General features: G+C 39.2%; 1 protein-coding gene across 6 annotated transcripts in view; it reads left to right on the top strand.

Annotated features, from left to right (window-relative positions):
• The window catches only part of FAM193A (family with sequence similarity 193 member A), a 50,003-nt gene that overhangs the window by 2,671 nt on the left and 24,953 nt on the right, over window positions 1–22,379 (top strand). For 2 of the 6 annotated variants that reach the window (XM_081917737.1, XM_081917733.1), the window contains exons 1-7: window positions 2,692–3,572; window positions 5,631–5,775; window positions 10,283–10,357; window positions 17,751–17,863; window positions 18,357–18,605; window positions 20,396–20,546; window positions 20,703–20,885. In XM_081917737.1, the coding sequence (XP_081773863.1) occupies window positions 3,571–3,572; window positions 5,631–5,775; window positions 10,283–10,357; window positions 17,751–17,863; window positions 18,357–18,605; window positions 20,396–20,546; window positions 20,703–20,885 (918 nt within the window). In that variant the 5' untranslated portion in view covers window positions 2,692–3,570. Of the gene's footprint in view, window positions 1–2,689; window positions 3,573–5,630; window positions 5,776–10,282; window positions 10,358–12,767; window positions 12,891–17,750; window positions 17,864–18,356; window positions 18,606–20,395; window positions 20,547–20,702; window positions 20,886–22,379 lie in introns of those variants that run through there. The other 4 variants (XM_081917736.1, XM_081917735.1, XM_081917734.1 and 1 more) reach the window with 3 other exon arrangements.

The raw sequence follows: 22,379 nt of genomic DNA, 5'->3' as shown, positions 1-22,379 counted from the left end.
ATGCCTCCACAAGAGCCCTGACATCATCTTCAAACGCTTTTTATGCACTTGGATTTGGTCGTGACTGTGTATGTCTTTCTTCCCACTTTGATGCTGTACATCCTTGAGTTCTTCTAGCATTCCTGCAGTGTAGCTGCCATTCAACATCTAAGGATTGATGGATATTCAACCAGTCTGACCACTTCTCTCCACAGAAGGCTGAGAATGTTTGCTTTCCCTTTTGTATTGTGAATTTTCCAGCATTAGATGCCAGTGAAACACCTGAATGCTTTTTTAAAAAAGGTTTTTATTAAATATTTTCATTGGTTACAAAATTACGCACATCATCTCAATCTTCAGATCATAATGTACTTTCTACAGATTAGTCATCTTTGATGTGAGACTTTAATGTTGTATGCAGTATAAGGTTGGGGGAAGAGAGGGGGTAGTAAACTTTCATTCTTTTACATAGTATATGTGTGAGGTTTCTGTGTCAGCTTTGTGTGGGTAGTTTATCTTTATTCATTTATTGGTTTTCACTGGCATCGAGAGACGTTGGGGGGGCCCAGGGCATGGATGGTTGCCTTCAGTTGGCTGCGGTGAGTTTTGTTTGCATGTATGGGGGGCGTGCGGAGAGGAATTGTTGGGTAAAGTTAGCCATATTGATTTGTATACTGTCAGTTTCTTCTTGTTGCCTTGTTGGGCTGTGTGTGTAATAAAGGGCAGCCACACCGGGCTGAAGGTGTCCTCTTTTATTTGTCCCCAGGTCAATTTCAGTTTGTTGGTTAGCTTTTCTAGTAAGGCTGATTTCCATACAGTTTGGTACCAGTGGTTCATGTTCAGATCCTTCTCTAGGTGACATTTTGCTTTCCCCATATTTAGGTACTTCCTTAATTCATATAGCTGCCCCATGGCTGAAGTACTCTAGGAAGCCAGTGTGGTGCAATGTTAAAAACTGGGATGGAAAAGCTATTTGCCACATGGCTTCTGGAACCTGGATTACAGGTGCAAAAACCGAATGGCTAGTTGCCTTTCCCCCCCCTTCAGTGCAATGACACTTTCTATTTCTTTTTTCATAGAGAATTTATTTGGTTCTTTTTGCAATTTGTGGTACTTGGAGGATTGTAAACAGCCATAGCAAAACAGGTCATATAGAGAGCACAGTGTAACTTAAATTTAGGCATGTGTAGGAAGTAATACCCAGTGAACTTCATGGCTGAGTGGGGATTTGAGCTCTGGTCTCCCAGGTCCTATTCTTCCAGACACTCTAACCATTACACCCCACTGGATCTCACTGGGGAAAACCTTTTTCTTTCAGTTTGCAAAACCACAGCTTCTGTGATAAGTGGAGCTACCAGTGAGGGACATTGTCTCATTCTGTCCATTCATGCCTACACAGCGTGATTACCGTTATTTTCAAGGTTTTAAGGTTTTTATTTCTGTAAAGAAAAATACTTCCCTTAAATGGTGCAGGAACACTCATGCAAATCTTTTAAAAATAATAAGGTGATGCACCACCATTTCTAAAAATAAATGAATCCTGCATTATGATATCCTTTAAGACAGGCGTGTCCAACTCCCAAGAGACTGTGATCTGTGAGCTTTTGGGGAGGGGGCAGAGTTGTCGAGCTTTTGCAACGGAGGAGGGCACGACGGAAATTTTTTTTTCTACAGTTTTTTAAAACACAGGATCAAAAAGCATCCCTGTGGATCTACCTGTCGATCATGGTCAACTGGTTGGACATCGCTGCTTTAAGAGATGTGGTGACCACAATTGCACACAGTATTCCGAGTTCAGCTGCCATGTCCTTCTTTTTTCCAGTTCTGTTTTCAATCCTTTCCCTAATGATTTAATTCCTCCATTTTACTGCTGCCACAACCTTGGTCAGCGTCTTAATTGAGCTATCCACTCAAGATCCCTTAGATCTTGGTTCTTGGTCAGTCACCATCAGCTCAGACCACAATAGCATATATGTAGTGTTAGGATATTTTGCCCCAGCATATTTCACTTTTCCCTTTTTAACACTGAATCAGATTTATCATTTTAATGCTCATTCTCCCCTTTTGGAGTGCTTCACAGCAACCTTTAGTTAAAAACTACCCTGAACAACTTGGTGTCATCAGCAAAGGGCTAGAAAGATGCTCTGTCTCATGCTTCAGACATGGGTTCAAAAAGCAGACAACACACATCTAGTAAATCTCACTCACTATCACACATGGGCAGGACCGAAAGTAAGAACTAGACCAGAATGGTTATCTTATATATTTCAAGATATGAGAATATTTATTCTATTTACACTTCTCCCTCCATACCAAACACACCATTAGATACACAAAATCAAACTTCAGAATGGGCAGGTACACAGAAGGGGACTGCTTTCCCCACCCATTCCCCATTCTTGTAGCTAAATTGTAGATGACTTTCAGTAGATTTTCTTATTGTAGTATTTTCATATAAATTCATATGAATTTGCATGTTCCAAAAGTGGCAATATTGGCCACTGGAAAGGTGAAATCTTGACCAGTTCAGAGGTACAGTATACAGTCGTATCTTGGTTTTCGAACAGCTTAGTTCTTGAATGTTTTGGCTCCCAAACACCACAAACCTGGAAGTGACTGTTCTATTTTGCGAGCTATTTTTGGAAGCCAAACTTCCAATGTGGCTTCCGATTGAGTGCAGGAAGCTCCTTGGTTGTTGAATGTTTTCGGAAGTCGAATAGGCTCCCGGAACGGATTCTGTTCAAGAGCCAAGGTTCGACTGTAGTATTGTGATAGTCGTTTAGTTATCCTAACACTTTGCACAACTAAGCATTGCACCACCACCTCCCATGCTTTTATCTATGTGAGGTGTGCTACATTAGAGATGCCTGATTCAGTGAAATAGTTGGCTGATTCTGTTGAGCTGCTATTGTAGTGAAGATACCACTGTATAAGTCTAGGCAGATGGAGACCACACACAGCATTGCCCATCTTAGAGGAGAGACAAAACACACTATTTATATGAAATGTTGTGTCCAAAATGAGAACTTGAAGACAAATTCTCTTACTTGTTTTGTATCATGTAGCAGCAACCCAATGTAAATTGGACATGGTGTGTCATGGTTGATTCTATGTCTGACAGACTGGGTTTCAGTTTGAATTCACCTGTGGTTAATCTCCCAAGAGCTGAACTAATGTCAGTATTGAAGATACAGTTAGTTGACAGGGTTGATCCTTAATGTTAAGGCACTCAATTTTATTGCCCGTTTAGGAAGGCAGTTAATATAACTGAAAGAGTCTCCTCTTGACATTCTATTAATGTTCCATCAAGATTTGATTTTTTAAAGCATACTTCTATGCAACACATAGAAGGCAAACTGCATCATCACCACTCAGTGTTCGATATTAGCCAGGAGCCAGGTGTGTTTTGTGACTGGGAATTGTCTGATTGTGAGCAATTTGAGAAGTCTTGTCGCCATGTATGCGACTGAGATTCAGTGTTAAAATCGCTGGTGTTGTGGGCGCAGGAGGAGAAATACCTCCCTGCCCGACTCTAGAGTAGGAGAGATTGCTGCTGCCTTCTGCGTGCCGCATTGCCACCCCACCCCAAACATGTAAGTTCAAATCTAGCACAATACTTTAAATAACATATATCTATATCTATACATGCAGGTATTTGTAAATACTATTTTTTCAAATGACTTAAGATTTTCACCCTTATTGCAGGAGCTGAGTCCTATTTATGTTTGTGGTGTCCAATTAAGAATTGCTTTTAAAAATGTGATATTACCAATGTGTCACTTATATGAACTGTGTATTATTTCATGTGTTTCGAAAAAATAAATAGAAAGTGCAACTGAAGTGGACAGGGAGGGGAATTGTGACTAGACATTCTGTAAGCTAGGTAACAAATGGCTCCTTAAACCGAGGTTACAGTTGCCAAAATGGAAAGTCTTGTTTTTCAAATGGACTGATTATGATTGATTATCAGTTAAACATCTGGCTAGGTCAGATGACAACCTTGAGCTACATTAAGAACTTTGAGAACTTAAAGAAGAAAAGTTACTTTATCCAGGGACAGTCTATGTATATTTTCTTAATGGTGACGCAGATCATTCATAGCATAAGAGTATTCTTCACAACTGTGAGCAGGGCAGTGGGGTGGGGTAAGTGAAGACAAACTACAACAATTAACTATAATGTTCACTGTTCCTGCTCAGGCTGCACAGAAAAAGCATTTTGGTCTCTGAAATTCATTCTGATTGCAGATAAAATATATCTGAAAGAATTTTACAGGATGATATTTGTGGGTAAAAACAGTCAAGATCCAATGATCCCCAGATGATGGAGATGTCAGATGCTACCCAGGCATCTTCACTTAGTCGCAAGTGGCTAATACTCAGATGCAAAATGCACCTGGCTAATTTTAAATACAGTTGTACCTTGGTTTTTGAACAGCTTAGTTCTTGAACGTTTTGGCTCCCAAACACCACAGACCCGGAAATGACTGTTCTGGTTTGCAAACTATTTTTGGAAGGCAAATGTCCAAGGCGACTTCCAATTGAGTGCAGGAAACTCCTGCCATCAGTCGGAAGCCGCGCCTTGGTTTTTGAAACCAACTCTCTTGTTCTGAAGTGGTGCAAATAATTTCTGTGAGCAGTCATGATACATGCACCATTTTGCATTCCATAATAATGATTGTGATGGTGATGATAAAAAATAATATTTATACCCCACCCTTCTGGCTGGGTTTCCCCAGCCACATTTCTGCTCTCTTAGATGCGGCACTCACACAACCACTATTTTGTGTTAATGCCATGCCCCCACTATAGCTGCCATTTTGTGTTATGCCAAATACCTCAGAGCCATCTTATTTTGACAGGCACCCATAGTACTTTCTCAAAATTCCAAATGTGCCCACTGGTCCAAAAGGGTTGGCAACCCCTGCTGTGACCACTTGTATTTCCTTTCTTTAACATCAAGAGAATGTCTGATGTGACAAATTACATTAATGTTGCCCAAAGGGCACAAAATAAAGGTAGAATTAATGTCAAGAATACGTTAAGTTTTGGGTCTGAAGGTAAAGGCAGTGCAAAAATACCCTTGAAACAATATGTAATACTTCTAGTTCATTTAATAGATCTATCAGCATCCTAGCTTGTAAAGCAATGCAAGATAGAAAATATGAAATAGGGAAGACAAAACAACTTCTTAGTCTAGTTTAAATCCATCAGTTAATTTCATTGGCCCTCTAGAGTAATGTTTGAAAAATAGCATAAAATGGGAATTAATTATATGTTTATTGTTATTATTTGTTTAAACCATTTACATCTTAATGTATGCCAGGACAGGATACATCATTAGATCTCAAAAGTGAGGCTTGCAAAGTTTCCCCATCTTTTTATGACCCATTTCTTGGATTTGGCTAAATTATTTCTCATTTGTCCTTTAATAATTACTCAAGATGTTTAATCTTTCCATGAGAAAAATGCCAATTCTGAGAAAAAATGCCAATTCTGGACCAATAAACAAGATTTATTATTTGGATTTGTTGGTATGATAAGTTCATGGAATATATTAAAAATGCTAGTTGATAGAACAAAATGCTTTAATATATTTTAGTTAAGGCTGTTTACATAAGACTATACACTTACTGTTATCTTAATTGTTAGGCTAGGAGTAACACATGATTCCTGTAGCGAAGATACATATAGTAACTTGCTTCAACAGTATCATCAGTTGGAACAGGAGATGGGTCAAGTTGCTGAAACATGGCTTGAATATCAGAAAAGAATAGATGATTATGTTGATGAACAGGTAAGCAAATAATATATATTTATATATATATATATATATATAATCTTAATCAGAAAGTTCAGGTGTTAAAACAAATTGTATACAGGTATATGTAAAGAGATGCAGATAATTGTTAACACTGTGTATAGGTGTACTATATTAATATGTTTGTGTATGTGCACAAATCATTTTATTTTAGTCATTTGCCTTATATATATTTGCTTTTGAAGAAGATGACAGGGAGCAAGGAAAGCCAGCAACTGGCTTCCCAAAAACTGGAGGAATTGGAGATGCTTGGGGTTGAAACTTTTCTGCTATCAACTGTTCTCATGAAGTGTTAAGTGAAAGTTGTGTTTGTGGCACGGGGAATATTTGTACATGTAGTTTTTGCTGGGTAGCCATGCAGGTATACTATTGCTCCCAGATTAGCAGGACTTGCTACATGTCATAAAACTGCACTTTAAATTTTTTATAGTGGCAGCATACTTACCCTTTGTGTTGCCTGCCATGGTTGCTGCAGACAGCAGCATCTTGTAGAACTGTGATGTGTAATACAGCCCCCTGCCTTTTTACATGTATATGGAAAGTTTGTTTGTGTTACCATGAAACATTTTCTATGAAAAAGTTGATAATGAGAGTTTTACACATATATGACTCTTGAGATTGTGTTTTAAAGGGGTGTGTGTGTGTGTGTGTGTGTGTTTAGCTTTGTTTATTAACCGCCCTATTCTTTTATGGAAAAGGCCCTGAGGAAGCCCTGTTTAGGCCAGTTCGTATTGAGCATTAATTAAAAAATGCATTGCTTTTCAACATCTTTGAAACTGTTTCCCCTACACCAGGGGTCTGCAACCTTTAAGACCAAAAGAGCCTCTTGGACCAGTTTCCAAAGGAAAAAAAAAAACTGGGAGCCGCAAAACTCGTCATTATAAAAATAACTTTTTTGTCACTTTTTAAAATTATTTCTTTGTTTGACCCCTCAGAATTACTCCTCCTCATAGAAATAAACATTAAATTAACAAGTTACCTTTTTTGTGTGTGTGTTCTTCACTCCCCTTCAAAACAGTGACCAGCGTACATGCCCCCTTTCAATGCAGTGACCAGCGTACATGCCCCTTACAATGTAGCGGGCGGGCGGGAAGGTGACGTCGGGCGGGCGGGCAGGCGGGCGGGAAGGTGACTAACGCACGCACTGCCCCCATGCAACGTCACAGCCAGTACAGCGCCCACCGCAGTGGGGAGTGTTGGGGCGCACAATGCGCCTCCTCCCCTCATTAGTATCCGCCCCGGAGCCACGGCAAAGGTGTAAAAGAGCCACATGCGGCTCCGGAGCCGCGGGTTGCAGACCCCTGCCCTACACGTTCTTTCTGTTGGATTCTTTGTTTATCACATGTGCTATAGGAAATGACAGATCTGAGATGGATTAAAGCATTTTTGTTTTTAATTTGTACACTTATTTTTACCAAATTAATTTAAGTGTTAAATACTGTGTTTTAATAATCGATACACGATACCTGTATTGAGTCTTCAGTATTGTGTGATAAATAGAACTTTTAAATAAAATACTTTTGAAATTCCAAAAACAATGAATTACTCACAAATTTTTGAATCTGAGAAAGAAGGGTTACAGGTGTGTAAATAAAATAAATACCTGAACTTCACAGTTGACCTAGGTCTCATTTGCAAGAAGAACAAGTTGCAAGATGTTTTTTAGCTATTGAATTAAGTTTAATATACTAGTGGAGTATATTACACCAAAACCAATAATGAAGAAAGCTAGTATGGTTAGAATGCTAGACTAAGGTGCAAGAGACACAACTTCAAAATCCATGTAATTTCTGTTCGGTTAGGCTAAAATCAACAGCAATATGGAATGTTCTCTGAGATTTTATAGTCTAGAATTCTTTCCAAAGAGCTCTTAAAATCTTCTAGTGAGATTTGTTTGAGCTAAGAGCATATAGGGCTAAGCTACTCATGATGGGATGGATCTGTCTCAGGCATTTGACTTACTGTAGATTCCGGCGTATATGACGACTTTTTAACCCCGGAAAATTCTCTAAAAAGTTGGGAGTCGTCTTATACGCCGGGTATGGGTTCACTGGGCAGCGGCAGTGGGCGGCGGGCTCCGTGCTGGGAGGAAGCTGCCTGGTGAAAATGCTAAGCTGGCTTCGCTGGGCGACTTCCTCCTGGCACGGAGCCCGCTGCCCACTGCCACTGCCCAGCGAAGTTGCTGCAGCAGCAATAGATGGTGGGCTCTCTTCCGCACTGGGAGGAAGCTGACTGGCGAAGCTGCCCAGCGACGCTAAGCCGGCTTCGCTGGGCGGCTTCCTCCTCGCGCAGAGCTCGCCGCCCACTGCTGCTGCCCAGCAAAGCTGCCGCGTGTAAGACTGGGCGTTTAAGTCGACCCCCCTAATTAGCAGCTGCCAATTGGGGGGATTGTCTTATATGCCCAGTCGCCTAATACGCCGGAATCTACAGTAGATTCATACCCATTTTGAACATCCTTCAATATCTTCTAGCTTCACAGTATCGACAGCAATTCATTTATATTGTGTTAAAATTCAGAAATACAGGTTTTTAAATACTTCATTAAAAGGTTTATAGGTTTCATGGTTTCCTCAAACAGATCTTTATGTATGCATACTGTAAATACCTCAAATTATAGTACCTACAATTTGACATTGATATAAAGTTATTATCTTTTAGTGAATAAGTTTGGATAGTTTCAGAGAAGCTTAAAAAGACTAATAACAAAAGTTTTTATGTGTATTTAAGCTATTTTGAAGGATACAGACCTCTGCAAAACTTCTGGCCTAAAGCTTTATGACCTGAATAAGGTGATGATAAGAATCATTCCCATTGGCCTATTTATCTCTTTACTGTCTCTATACCAGCGGTGGGTAGTCTCTAGCCTGCAGGCCTCTTTATTATCAATTTATTTAGTAGATTTATATCTCCCTTTCCAGTCAGAGTCCTCAAAGTGGAACAGTGTTTATAAAGCACAACAGATACACCAAGAATCGCATGCTCATAAAACAACTATCAGTCCTACTGAAGCAGAAGTTGGCATCAGGTGTTCCTTCCTATAGGACAGATGGTGTCCATTGGCCTGGGGTTGTTGAGAGGAGGGAGTACTCTGATTGGAGCAGGCCCTGACATTGTCTTTGACCACCTGCCTCCCTATCTTCTTCCCTCCCACTGGGCAGGTGGTTCTTGTGAGGGGCTGGGGGGGGGCGAATTCAGCCCATCAAGCCTCCCCATGAAGTTGTTTTGCCCAAGTCATGCCTGCCTGTAGCCGTATGAAGTTGGGTAGAGAACAGGTAAAGCAGCAGCTGTAAAAAGCATGGGCTCCAAAAGGAAGAATAAGGAATGCATGACTCTGATTTTTCTTTTGTACTTGTGATTTGAATTTTGTGCTTTTTGATTCAGGTGCCTTATTTTCTCTCTCTTTTCAAAATGCCAGAAAAAGGTGCCATGTTATAACTTCAGTTTGCAGCTTCAGATGAAGAATTGGGAGTGATGCACTCCTGGTACATATTTTTAGCCACAGATTTAAGTTACAGTCACCTGACGCTATATGCAGTTGGGTCGTTGCCAAGTGGGTGGCCACCTGTCAAAGTGGCCCATATGGGGTTGGCCACTTGTGCTCTACACTGACTGGCACAAGAGTCTGGAGATGCTGCGTATTGAACCTAGGATCTTAAGGTTTAATTTATATATTGCTAACAGGATATCGATTCCAGACAGCTTACAAAACCACAGATTTTAAAATGTCATATAATCAGCATTCATATATCTATTAGCTTCATTGTTCAGATGTGGACTAAGAAGTGGAGGGTTTTTGACATTCCTTTTGCTTAAAAACATGTGTCAGAATGATCTCCGCTTTCCCCAATCCCAACATTCCCCAGTGTGATAGATTGGCAGTTTCCTTGAATACTGCTTTCATTTCCTCAGAATATTCAAGCCCAAGCCTGAAGAGAGGGGGGTTTTAATGGATTGAGGGATGGGGTAGTTACTGCCACTGACTTCCCTTCAGCCAAGGAAAATAACAATGCTGATGGTTCTGTGGCTCAGGGTTGAGCGAGCAAGAAGCAATAATTTAGTGGGTGTATGTTGGATTTGTTAGGATGTGTACCATGCTGTGCTACTTCTGAGCCCTAGCCATCCGCTTTGATCGTATAAAACACTGTTTATATTTTATTATAAGTGTTCTATCTAATTGTGCTAACCATGTAATTGTTTGTATAGGATATTTGTTGCCAGCTTTTCAATTTTAAGTTTAGCCTTGTGTGAGCTTGAAAGCAGGTTTCTACATTAGAAAAGGTAGGAACCAGCTCAATTCAATGTAATTCAATAGATCACCTGCATTTTTTCTGCATCTACGTACCATAACTTTTGTTGATACAAATCTTATGGCTTTAAGCTGCTATATTATTCAATAATCGGGATATAAGCATGTATGTTCTGAGTTGGGTAAAGTAGAAATCAAGCAGTGTTAATCAGTGAACTTAGCTTAATTTTGTTCCAGGTGACAGTGAGAACAAAAGAACCCTTTCTGAAAGAAGACTGGGAAGCTTTTAGGAAGAGGCATTTCATAGAACAGGTAAAACTATATACTTCCATCTAACACAGCTCAGTTCAATGCATGTTTACTCAGAAGTAAATTTCACTGTGTTTGGTGAATCTTGCTTCTAGTAAAATGTGAATAGGATTGCTGCCATAATTGTATATAAAGAATCGGAAGAGCCTTTCTGTGCTTTTCAGCAATATTAATTTTTCTTCAAGTCTGCATATTGTATGTGTACTCTTCAAACAGCCACCACTGAAAGGGTACTTAGAGCATAACTGTCCTCCTTAATTTGTATTCGCATTATTTTAAGTAAACTGAAAATGCACAGATTCCCATTAACCTATTACAGTGGTACCTTGGGTTAAGTACTTAATTCGTTCCGGAGGTCCATGCTTAACCTGAAACTGTTCTTAACCTGAGACACCACTTTAGCTACTGGGGCCTCCCCCTGCCGCTGTGCCCTGCTGCACGATTTCTGTTCTCATCATGAAACAAAGTTCTTAACCTGAGGTACTGTTTCTGGGTTAGTGGAGTCTGTAACCTGAAGCATCTGTAACCCAAGGTACCACTGTACAGTAACAGATTCACTTAAATGAGTTGTATCCTCTGACAAAAACTTCAGAATGGTTATCTGACTTGTAACTTGACAACAGAGAGCACTCGGGTGGGTTCTCCCAATAAGCAAAATTCCTAATGATACTCCTCACATTTCTATTGAATCTGAATCCATAATTACTAGCCTCAAATTAAATTAAATTTTTGCTTAGGATACTGAAGTAATTCATTTAAAGATAATAGTTTGGCAAGCATTGTTTTCTTAACAAACAAAAATGAGAAATGCACGTTGTGGTCCAGTGAGTCTTTTCCCCCATTTGCTGTTGTAGCCCTTCTTGATCATCCTCTTGTAATGCTACTTTTTGTTTTTCCTCTTGTATTTTCCATCTTATTTCTTCCATAACTGAATCTGCTTCAGTCTCCTCATAGATTGAAGTCCTCAGTGTACATTTCCAGAAAAAGGCTTCATTTGAGCAGAGTAGGACTTGCTTCTGAGTAGACTTGCTTAGGATTGGGCATTCATCACCTGTGGAGATGAATATCCTCTCAGAACGGCTTACTACCACCCCAGTCTATAATCTGTATCTCTTGCTCATTAACCACCCCAACTGTCATTTGTGTGTCAAATCACCATCATATTATAGACCTCCTTGGTGCCAGGTAGTGCTGTTCTTTATTCAGTCCTTTAACCACATAAGAAAGCAGTGATTGATTGAAGTTATTGTTTTGTAGTACTTTCAGAAGTGATCTGGTCTGAGATAAGCTGCATCAGAAATATTGAACTGTAATCCTTACTCTTCAATGTTAAATCTTTTCTCTTGATCCAAAATCTCAATAGGTAGTGAAATAGTTATGGGAGTATGGCATCAATTCATTAAGATGTTATACTGTATTTTTCACAAAACATGGAGAGAAAGTTGCCCAAACATGCAAATCTCCAAAGAGATGAAGAAAAAACATTCCATTTTCACAAAACCACAGGAATCACTTGTCACAAACCTTTCTAAGTGCCTTAACAGTATGGATTTATCATATTTGTTCTTCAAATTAATAATAGGGCAGAAAGCAACTGATAAGGGAGTTGGTGAATCTGAGTGCACAGGCCTTTGCTCCCTTTTTTTCTTTCTAATGTACTGTAAGGGATTCTCCCAATTACATCTCCAGGGATTTTCTGTTAAAAATCTTTTTTCTTTGTCTTCTCACATCCTAAAGCAAATGGAAACATCACTTACAAGCAAGTTTCTTCAATCTATCAGCATCTACTGCTCAGCAATTTTCTTTAGCATTCAGGGAGAGAACCCTGGTTGTCATCCTAGCGTCCTTTCCAGAATTCATAATAATGGGGTGTTTTTTGTTTTACTGTCACAAAAGGAATTGCATGCGCTTTGTGCAATCAGACATTTGTCCTCATGTTCTTTGATGCTCTTTGATGAGGTTGAAAGCTCTCCTTTGTAAAACAACAACACACCCAAACAAAACCACGCTGGTGAAACAGGTACAAAAGGAGGCACATTCTGATGTAATGACTTGAGCCCACCATTCTGTTATTGAAATGAAGTTAGTAAATGCTTTAGCCTGCTCACTGCAAGAACATAGACTTCTAGTCAAAACACCAGGGCTCAGCTAAACTGCTTAGCTTCCATGATCTTCAGATTGTAAAGGAATACATGTGGAATTCAGTTTTGATTCCTGAATGAAATTCCTGCATTTTCAGAAAGTTGCTGTGGAATTACACCAACCAGCTTGCTTAGTTATGAATACAAAGGACAGAAAGCCTCAGTGGACAGTAGTAGGTCAAAGCCTCCTTTTTGCTTCTTGAAAGAAATGTAAGAATTTTTTGTAAACCATCCAGTACCTCGCTTTGTCTTCAACTGAACACCTTCTTCAGTTGCCTTGCAGAACTCTTCATACCTGACAAGAATTTCATGTGGTACTGAAGAGTGTTCACTCAGTACATTGAGTGTACTCAATGCATCAAGAAAAGCTGCCAGTTCTCTGAAAACCATATCAGGTATGGGGGTCTCTGCTCTGTGAGTAACTTTCTGAAATGCAAGATTTCAAGCTGACAGGATTTGGTGCCAATGTTTGCATCAGCTGAAATACATATTTGGAATAAATTATTTCAGTGCTCCTGCAACCTGTATTCTGGTTTCCATGATTGCATGGATCTTCTATATTCTTCAAGATAATTCTGCAAAGCTTTAAGGCTATTTGGATATGAAATTCTGTAAGGTGGATGAAAATTACATGTATATCAAAATGCATGGGTGCATTTTGCAGTCGCAAAGCCACATGACTTTTATAGGTCTGATCACACCCATCTGTAGTGTACCTTTAATTTGTAATTGTTACTGTCTGAGAGGTTTTCTTTACTCACAGTGATTCAGTGAGCCTGGTGTGGCTGGATATTTGAACAAAGAATAAACCACAACATTAAAATGCAATACAATTAAAATTCAACAATAAAAATGGTAAAAGGCAGCCTAAAAGCTTTCTAGAAGCAGAAAAATGAAACCAATTAGTTCATTTTAAAAGACGTTTAAAATATTTTTGGCTCATTTTGTCCCTGGCAAGCTGGGAACGTAAGACCTATCTGCCTAGTTGGGATTGAAAGCTTGTTTGGTGCTTGAACCCAGTTTTGTTGCCAATGCTCAGAACAGTTTTCAGTCATGTTCTTGAAGATGAACAAAAGGCTGCTTATGTGAAATGACATATAATTGAGGATACCCACATAAAATATTGTCAGACTTCATATTTTTATGTTAAATTACCTCATCAGTTGGTTTCCACCATATACCTTCTGACAAACAGAATATATTTTAGAGTGAAGGCAACTTTTAAATAATTACATTGGCGTTCATATTTTATGTATTACAACACATTTCTTCACAAAGGGACCAAACTTCCAGCCATTTGTGTTATAATGTATAATGGTATACTTATACCCTAGGGACACTTAATATGAAGTAAGTGCTATTGAACTCAGTGACTGGGTAATAGGTGTCATAGGTGGACAAAACGTATGGGTTGTTCTGTTCTTGAGGAAGCTAAACCCTGGACTCTAAAAGTGATTCTGAACTCTCAGATTTTAAGCTTCTATCATTATCTTAATCTAGTCCTGTAATTGGTTGTTTTTACCAGACCCTCTTTGGTATCTTTTTATGCTAATTTTTTGAATTCATTTTCAATAACAATCTTCCAATTAATGACAGATTAAATCAAATCAATCCAAATTACAATAATAACAATACCACCATTTATATATTTCAATTATTAATTTTTTGGGGGGGACTTCCCATGTTCCAGATGTCTAGAAATAATCGTCCTTATTCTCAGTCTAATTAGTCATTGTTCCTGTGGTTCACATCTTCAGTAGCAAAGTTTTTGTATTGTTAACACACAGGAGGCATTTTTTATTCATCTTATTCTCTGTCCAATTATTTTGGTGTTCAGTCCTCTTATCTCTCCTTTGTTCGTCAAGTTCTCATTAAAGGCACCGGGCTTTGTTCCAAAAATAGAGTTTATAAATGGCAAGTCAACAAGTTCTCTCTAATGTCTCTTAATGAGCGGTGTCCGTATATGTCTGTACAGTGGTACCTTGGGTTAAGAACTTAATTCGTTCTGGAGGTCCGTTCTTAACCTGAAACTGTTCTTAGCCTGAGGTACCACTTTAGCTAATGGGGCCTCCCACTGCTGCTGTGCCACCACCGCACGATTTTTGTTCTCATCCTGAAGTAAAGTTCTTAACCCGAGGTACTATTTCTGGGTTAGCGGAGTCTGTAACCTGAAGCGTATGTAACCTAAAGGGTCTGTAACCCGAGGTACCACTGTATATAATGCTGTATTCTAGGGCATGCTTCCCAGCTGTATATTATGTGAGAATTATTTAAATTCCTCCAAGAATAAAAGGACCTCCCCCCCCCCCCAGCTCCTCCAGGCCCTAGAAGAGCTGGCAGGGATCCAGCGCTCTCCATCCTTCTGTCCACAATTTCTGTCCACAATCATGTATAAAAATAATCCATACAAGCAGATGTATTTTAGAATGAAATACACCCCAAGTTCAAAGGAGCTCTTTTCCATTAGAATCCCCTTTTTTTTGTAACTGTGCAATAATGATCGCCATTTTCTTTCTATCTTCAGCCTGAGCCGCCATATCTGATCTTATTTTGCCAGCTCTAATTCTAATTATGAGTTCTCCATTGACGGCTGTGCATCATGCATTCAATTAAAATTTTCACCTCTCGTGTTTCGTTCAAGTAATTAAATTCTTTCTGGATGAGCTTCGCCAAATTGTGATGTATATAACAAGTACAGAAAGAGCGGTTGCTCACCTCCTTAGTCCACGTTTCAAGATGAGAGTCCATTTAAAGTCCAAAGTTCTGCATTCAACGACTGCATAATTCAACAGTTTTTCCCCTTAATCTCCTCCATCTGGAACATGCTTGTTTTTTGTCCAAATCTTCTTATTTTAGAAAACAGGTGTCTCCTGCATGCAGGAGTGGCTCTGGAGAGTGCCAGCCATACTGTGCTCTTAGACACAGCGTCTCTGTCGCTCGCACCTTGATGCAAGCCAACAGATCACAGACAATTTGTGGGTCTGTGAGACAGTCCTCCCTCACCTTGGAGAATCTGCCAGGGCTAATTACCCTCATATCAGCCCTGAATTACTGGCACAGCTTGGGTCCATTCATGTGGGAGGCAGCCATTTCCCGCAGCAGGAAACCAGAAGTCCGGGTATCTTTAAGTAGAAGGATTCTGGCATCACCTCACATGGGCACTAGAGGGCTACAAAGCTTGTGTTGTATTTAATGTTACATGTGGCTCTAGAAACATTCTGCTTTATCAGGGACATGGCAGATATTATTGTCATGGATTAGATCATTGTTTACATGAGCACAAGTTGCTGCTCTTGAGACTGATTCGATTGCCCTCATAGTCCCTTCCAGCTGTACAATCTTATGATTAGATTGGTCCGCTTCTAAAAAAATGTATTGAGCAGATATGACAACTTCATGATGGACAGCAAGCACAGGACTGAATTTCTTAGCACCTGATTTCCAGAACTAAGAAGGTCACAGCTGTTGTGATAATATCCTGAATTGAACTGTTCGCTGTTGATTCTTCTGACCGGCAGCCCTGATGGAGTCGGAAATCAATGCTTGACTTGCAAAACTGTTGGCTCAAACTCTGTATTTCTGATACTGTGTGATCACACTGTATGTTGTCTGACAGACATGTAGAACAGTGGATTATCAGAGACTATTGATTCCTAAATGCCATTAGCAGAAAAGGGTGACACCCATTTTCGGTACGTACACTAGTGGCCAAAATTGTGGAAACCTTTTGGAGAAAGTGTATTTCCGAGGTTTGATGGCTCATAACGCGACCTTTTTTGGGGGGGAGTAGTACCATAATCAGTGGAAAGATAATTTAATGAAGAATGTAATGCAACAAAGTCTGTTTAATTATCTGTACTCTATCAAAGGTTATAGCCAAATAACCAGAAAAAGGAGTGTTTAGAGAGCCAATCAGGTGTCATCTTATTTTGGCAATGATGGCTCATAGCACTACTTTTTTTTTTTACTTTTTTTGAGTAATGCCATAAAATTATATATCAAAGGGAAAATAATTTAATGAAGAATGTAATGCACGTTTTCCAAAAGGTTTCCACAATTTTGGCCAGTACTGTATCTCTTCTCTGTCTGCTTCATGTAGTGAAAAAAGCTTGGATTGATATGAATTAAGAATTTCAGAGCTTTGGCCTCTGTACGGTTTAACTAAAAACAACCTATATACAGCTACAATATTGAGTTTTATTTAGTGTTTGTTTAATATGAGAGTAGCCTTTTAAACATGTCCACAATAGTTAGTGGGCCACAACTTTTTTTAATAACCTCTTTGCCCATACATGTGTGGAATGGAGATACAGATAGATATGGGGGAGTCTATTGAAGAAGTATCATTTTATATACTCTATATATCTCCTCCTTCAATAGTATCCCTTTTGCTGTAGCCATCCATGGATTAGAGGATTAAGAAAAAGTATGAATGACGGTCTCCTAAAAATATTTTTGTCATGAGTTAACTTCGGAGAAACAATTCTCTTTTCCTCCTACCTTCCCTGACCCAATAAAATACAAAAAAGCAACAACTAACATACTTAGACTGACACATATAGCCTAATCATGTATTTACTCAGGAGAAATTCTGTTGTGCCTGCTGGGACTTACTCTCAGGTAAACGTGCCTAGGACCTCAACTGCATATGCTTGGAAATTAGCTCCTTTGATCTCAGACTTAGTTCCAAGTAAAGTGTCAGTCTCTTTCTTAGTAAGAGAATACAAAGAAGGGCTTGCCTAACAAATTCAAACATTTCAGTTTCAGGACATGCTGATTGTAAATAATCTAGTACAAGTAATCAAGTGGACAATTTTAGAGTCACAATTGACTACACAATGCAGCTGCAATATAGCGTTGTTTATGAAACATGCCAAATTGAACGTATTATTCAGTTATGCATTGGTACTGAATCCTTACTAAGTGCTGAACTGAACATGTGTAATGGATTTTGATTTTTTTTTAAAGCAGGCTCATATTTCACCTAACTGCAGACATGAGTCTTGATTAGTCCTTATTACCTGAGGACAATTTCTACAGTACTTGCCCCAGGTGACCAGCAGAGTAGTAATTTGCAAGCCTCAGAAAGAGGCATTAGTAGAGTTACTTGATGGAGTGTGTATATTATCAGATTGTGCTTTATCAGGTTATTAATTTCATTTTGAATTTATGGTTTTAAAATGATTTTTTGTCAACAGTAATTAAAATGTTACTGAAAATAGCTCACAGTTTTTATATATCCTTGCTAATTCTAGTTAAATGGCAGTAAAGCAATATCTGGAGAAAACAACTTCACAGACACAATGAGACATCTGTTGTCATCAAGACTGAGTATTTCTGACTGTCCTAATTGCAATTTCAGGCACAGGTGAGTAGATAATATTTAAAATCTTAACTGAGAGCTTTCCAAGTTGTGTGTCGCGACACGTTAGATTGTTGTCTGCAGTGTGTAGGTGTGTTGCGTGAATTCTCCCCACACTCTTAGTTTAACCTCTGGTTTGCTAGTAAAACTGAATTACTGTGTTGCAAAATGATTCATGTCTAAAAAAGTGTGTCACCAACATGAAAAGTTTGGAAAGCTCTGTCTTAAACTTTTGGTGAACCAGTTCCATCTTCCACAAAGGTCTGCCTTCACCTCTGCACTGGAACAGCTAGTCACCATATCTGTGCTGCAGCTCTGTGTCTCTGGCCTTGCTTCCTGTCGCCTGTGGGAAACGCTGCAAATCTTCCTGGCTTTTGGACTCTGTCCAAACTTCTCACAGGAAAAACTTTCCACTGTTGTTTTATGTGTGAATATTTAATTTAATGAAATTGAACAAAATATTGGTGTTGATAATATTATGTTTTGAATTCATGAACAGATGTACTTGTGATGACTGCAGCCTTTCGCATATTCTGATGTGTGGAATCATGGATTCACCAGCTACAGGCGATGTCCATAGTAACCAGCTTCCCCTTCAAATTGATTCTGCTCCCGATTATCTTTCTCAAATGCACTTACGAAGTATATCATCAGGAAGCTCAGGGTCTAGTTCCAGTTCTCCTTTTACTGACCAGCAGATAGACAGACAAAGACTCATCCTTGCAGATAATAGCTCTGGATCACCTTTGTAAGTGTGGCCTTGTTGTTCTTTTGATCATAGTAAAATGTGAAATTTTGAGAACAGAATCTAACAGTAGTGAAAAGAATTTCTGAATTTGGTATCTGAAGAAGTGTGCATGCACACAAAAGCTCATACCAAGAACTAACTTAGTTGGTCTTTAAGATGCTACTGGAAGGAATTTTTTTTGTTTTAAGAATTTCTTTGTGTGCAGTGGATTTGCTGGGTCCATACTGCCTTTCCAGTGGCAGTTCCCTGTGCTGATGTTGAAGAGGGTGAGCAGCACTTGGCACAGGGCATCGAATGCAAGTTAGAAGACAAAGAAGATGAGACCCTGCTGTAAATATAGAAGCACTGACACATACACTTAAGGTTCTTGTGGACCCCAGCTTTAGAAATACTGTATATTTTTAAACTTGTGATGATAATAATAGCACCTTTATTGTCAATGTACAACCTGTGTACAATGAAGTTAACCAAGCCTCCCCCCCCCCACAAACACTCAATCTCATTGCACTCTGTGTGCTTGTCGCACAACACACGAACTCCGAAAGTCAGTTGCACTATATTATTTTCCATTCAGCAGCCTAACAGCCCACGGATAGAAACTGTTTTTTAGTCTGTTGGTATGACTGATTATACTTCTATATCTCCTGCCCAAGGGTAGAAGATTAAAGAGGTGCTGGCTGGGGTGTGAATCGCCCCTGATAATTTTTCTCGCTCTCCTACTAGCGGGCTCAGGGGACAGCCCATGATATCATGTGCTGTGTTCACCACCCTCTGTAAAGACTTTTTGTCCGTAGTTGTTCTTTCGCAAGACCTTGAGGAAATGGAGTCTCTGTTGGGCCTTCCTAACCAACTGAGTTATATTGTTTTTCCAAGTGAGGTCTTCACTAAGGTAAACTCCCAGGAATTTAAAGGAAGAGACTCTCTCTACACAACCCCCCCCCCGATATACAGCGGGGCTAGTTCCCCTCTCTTCCTCTGAAAGTCCAACACCATCTCCTTTGTCTTGCTAATATTTAGGTGCAAGTTATTCTCTAAGCACCATGTAGATACTTTTGAACCTCCCCCCTGTACGCCGATTCATTTCCACCTGTAATTAGACCCATTATGATCAGCCTGTTCCCAAAAACTGGAACTATCCTGGAATCATGAAATTTGAAACATAGGCTATACTTCTGGCATAATTAAGTGGCGGGCAGAATGGCAGATTTACTCCAGAGCTGCTTTAGTTTTTTGGGAGCTGAAACATACTGATCTTTAGGCAAAGTATGGAGAAGCCCCATTCATTATTAACATACAAGAACAAGCCTCAGACACTGGACTACCAAGGTGATAGTGACAAGGGGTTTGAGCATACCTTGTCCATTCACTTGTGATGGAAGTCCTCTGCCGTAGCATCGCAATTTGCTTCACTGGCACTCAAGTACAAGGGGAGTGACAATGATGATATCAGAATTAACCCTTTTCCCCACAGCAAAGCTATCCATTATGCTTTTAGGATGTATCATGTCTTTGAATCAATGCTTTTAGGGCTAAAATGCAGTATGGCATCTTTTTAAAATGAAAAATCTGGAAATGCCTTACATGTCGTCTATATTTGGATTTGCACGCAGAGCTTTATTTCTGTTACAAATTCCAGTGAAATGGTATTAAAATAACAAACACCCAACCCCTATTTCTAGAAGAAAATTACATATTCAAAACCAATGGAAATTGCATTTTACTTTCTTTTCAATGTTCTCTATTGCTTGACCTACTTAGCATGTACAAAAAACCCCCACTTTTCTTCACAGTAATACTGAAAATGAAGATATTTCAGCAGTATCAGAAAAACCTGATATTTATTGTATTAATCACTACGATAATGCTGAGGCTGTCAGAAACATGAATGGGATCCACAGACTGTTAACTGATGGAGTCAAAAACATGGCATTAAAGGCTGAGGTACTGTAATTTTGAAATACATCTTATACATCTATTATTTACATTTATATACCACTGTTCATCTTGTGGGGTCCCAGGGTGGTGGACACATATAGTAGAATCATAAAGCAATTCAGATGTAATTTAAAATCATATTAAACCTAAACTATTTATCAGTCTCCCCAGCAGAGTAGTAACACTAGTAGCAGTTCATCAGTAGCAGATGCTGAAGAAGCAGATGAAGAGAATGGTGGTAATTTACCAAGGGCTCAAGAAGGGGATTTAATGCTTGGAACTAATGTGCGAAGGAAGGATGAAGCGAAAACGGACAGTTCTTTGTCATCATACTCTATTCAGCAGGTAAATCACATTTATTTCTTAAGAGTAATGTATATGAACCCTGAAACAATGTTCTTCTGGATTTCTTTTTAGTTAGCCAATGATAAATTGTTCAAAAAAGAGAGAAATCACAGCAGTACTAATAAATAATATCACGTTACAAAATAGTGAAATGCTGCACATAGCTGTATATTTATAATTCAATTTGATATTTGCACCCAAAGTTAGCAATCACTCATTTTCTGGCTCCTCCACCCCTGTTCCCACTCCAGACTTTCAGTGTTTTAAATCATTGTGGTAGTCAGCCATATGAAATTTAGCCCCTTCCTTTTTAATAGACAGAACTGCAACTAGGAATCTGGCTAGATGAAATATGATCCTGTGGTGTCTGGTTTTCGAGCAGAAAGACCAGCCTGTCCTCTACTCCGCTGTCCCTCCAAACCCCCTTTGTTCCCCAACCACTTCACTATGGACATGGACAACTACATATACTGCACTACAGCACTGTGTGTTCCAGGGTTTCCACAGCTGGCTGTCAATATCAACATCTGTGCTCCCCCAGTTCCTCCTTTGAACTGTCCTAATGTAATTGCAGAAGGATTTCTTTTCATATATTATAGCAGACCAATCTCTGGTTTTGATGTAATCATAATCCATGCACCCTTAATATTTGCCTTTCTATTTCTTACACCCTCTTGAAGCTTTTGTACAGTCATTATTCATGTAGTGTTAGAGTTATAATAGGGTTGTGCTGATATGACTGTATCACACCAGTACTATTTTATCTGGCCTGGCTGTCATTCTGTTTCTTGGCCTGTTTAAAGTGTTGTATTAACATTTAAAACCTACAAGAGCTTACAACCTGTTACTTGGAAGGTTCACTTCCTCCTGTATATACCTATTTGGACCTTTGGATCTTCTTCAGAGCACCTTCTTGTTGGTTGAGAAAGAAAAATTAGGTAAAATGAAAAGAGAATTCCTGGATGCCAAGAACCAGGTTTGGCAAGAGAACCACAGCAGAGCATTAAAAACACAAAATGTGTGGCAATGTAAAGTTTGGAAATTTAGGCTGTTAGACCATTAAAACATCCCCATCTAAGTTGCTTCCAAAATTCCCCACCTCCCTTAGCATAGAAAGAGATCGCACATTAGTAAGTTTAAACTTTTATAAGTTTAAAATGCTTTACTTACAATTTTTTTCAAAGATCAGATTCAAGTGCTTTTTCATACAGCACTTATAAAAGACAGACAGTAAAACTCAGGTTCCAAAGTGGTAAATGTTTCTAAATTATTTGTATAGAAACACTAAGATAGATCCTTAAGCCATGTGATCTTGGCTTGGAGCAACTAGTCCAGACCTCCTTCCTGGTAGGGTTCACTTGGTAGAATGTGAGAAAGTGGGAGAAAAAAGAGCTTGACAAGGTAAGCAGGAGTGACCTCACTAAGCGTGGCAGAGCAGCTTACTCTTATGGTCTTAACTCTTCATGCATTAATTAGACTTAAGCATGTTGGCTA

Source organism: Podarcis melisellensis (assembly GCF_964234715.1).
Source record: "Podarcis melisellensis genome assembly, chromosome: 7".
Taxonomy (NCBI): Eukaryota; Metazoa; Chordata; class Lepidosauria; order Squamata; family Lacertidae; genus Podarcis; species Podarcis melisellensis.
This window is presented reverse-complemented; position numbering and strand designations above follow the sequence as displayed.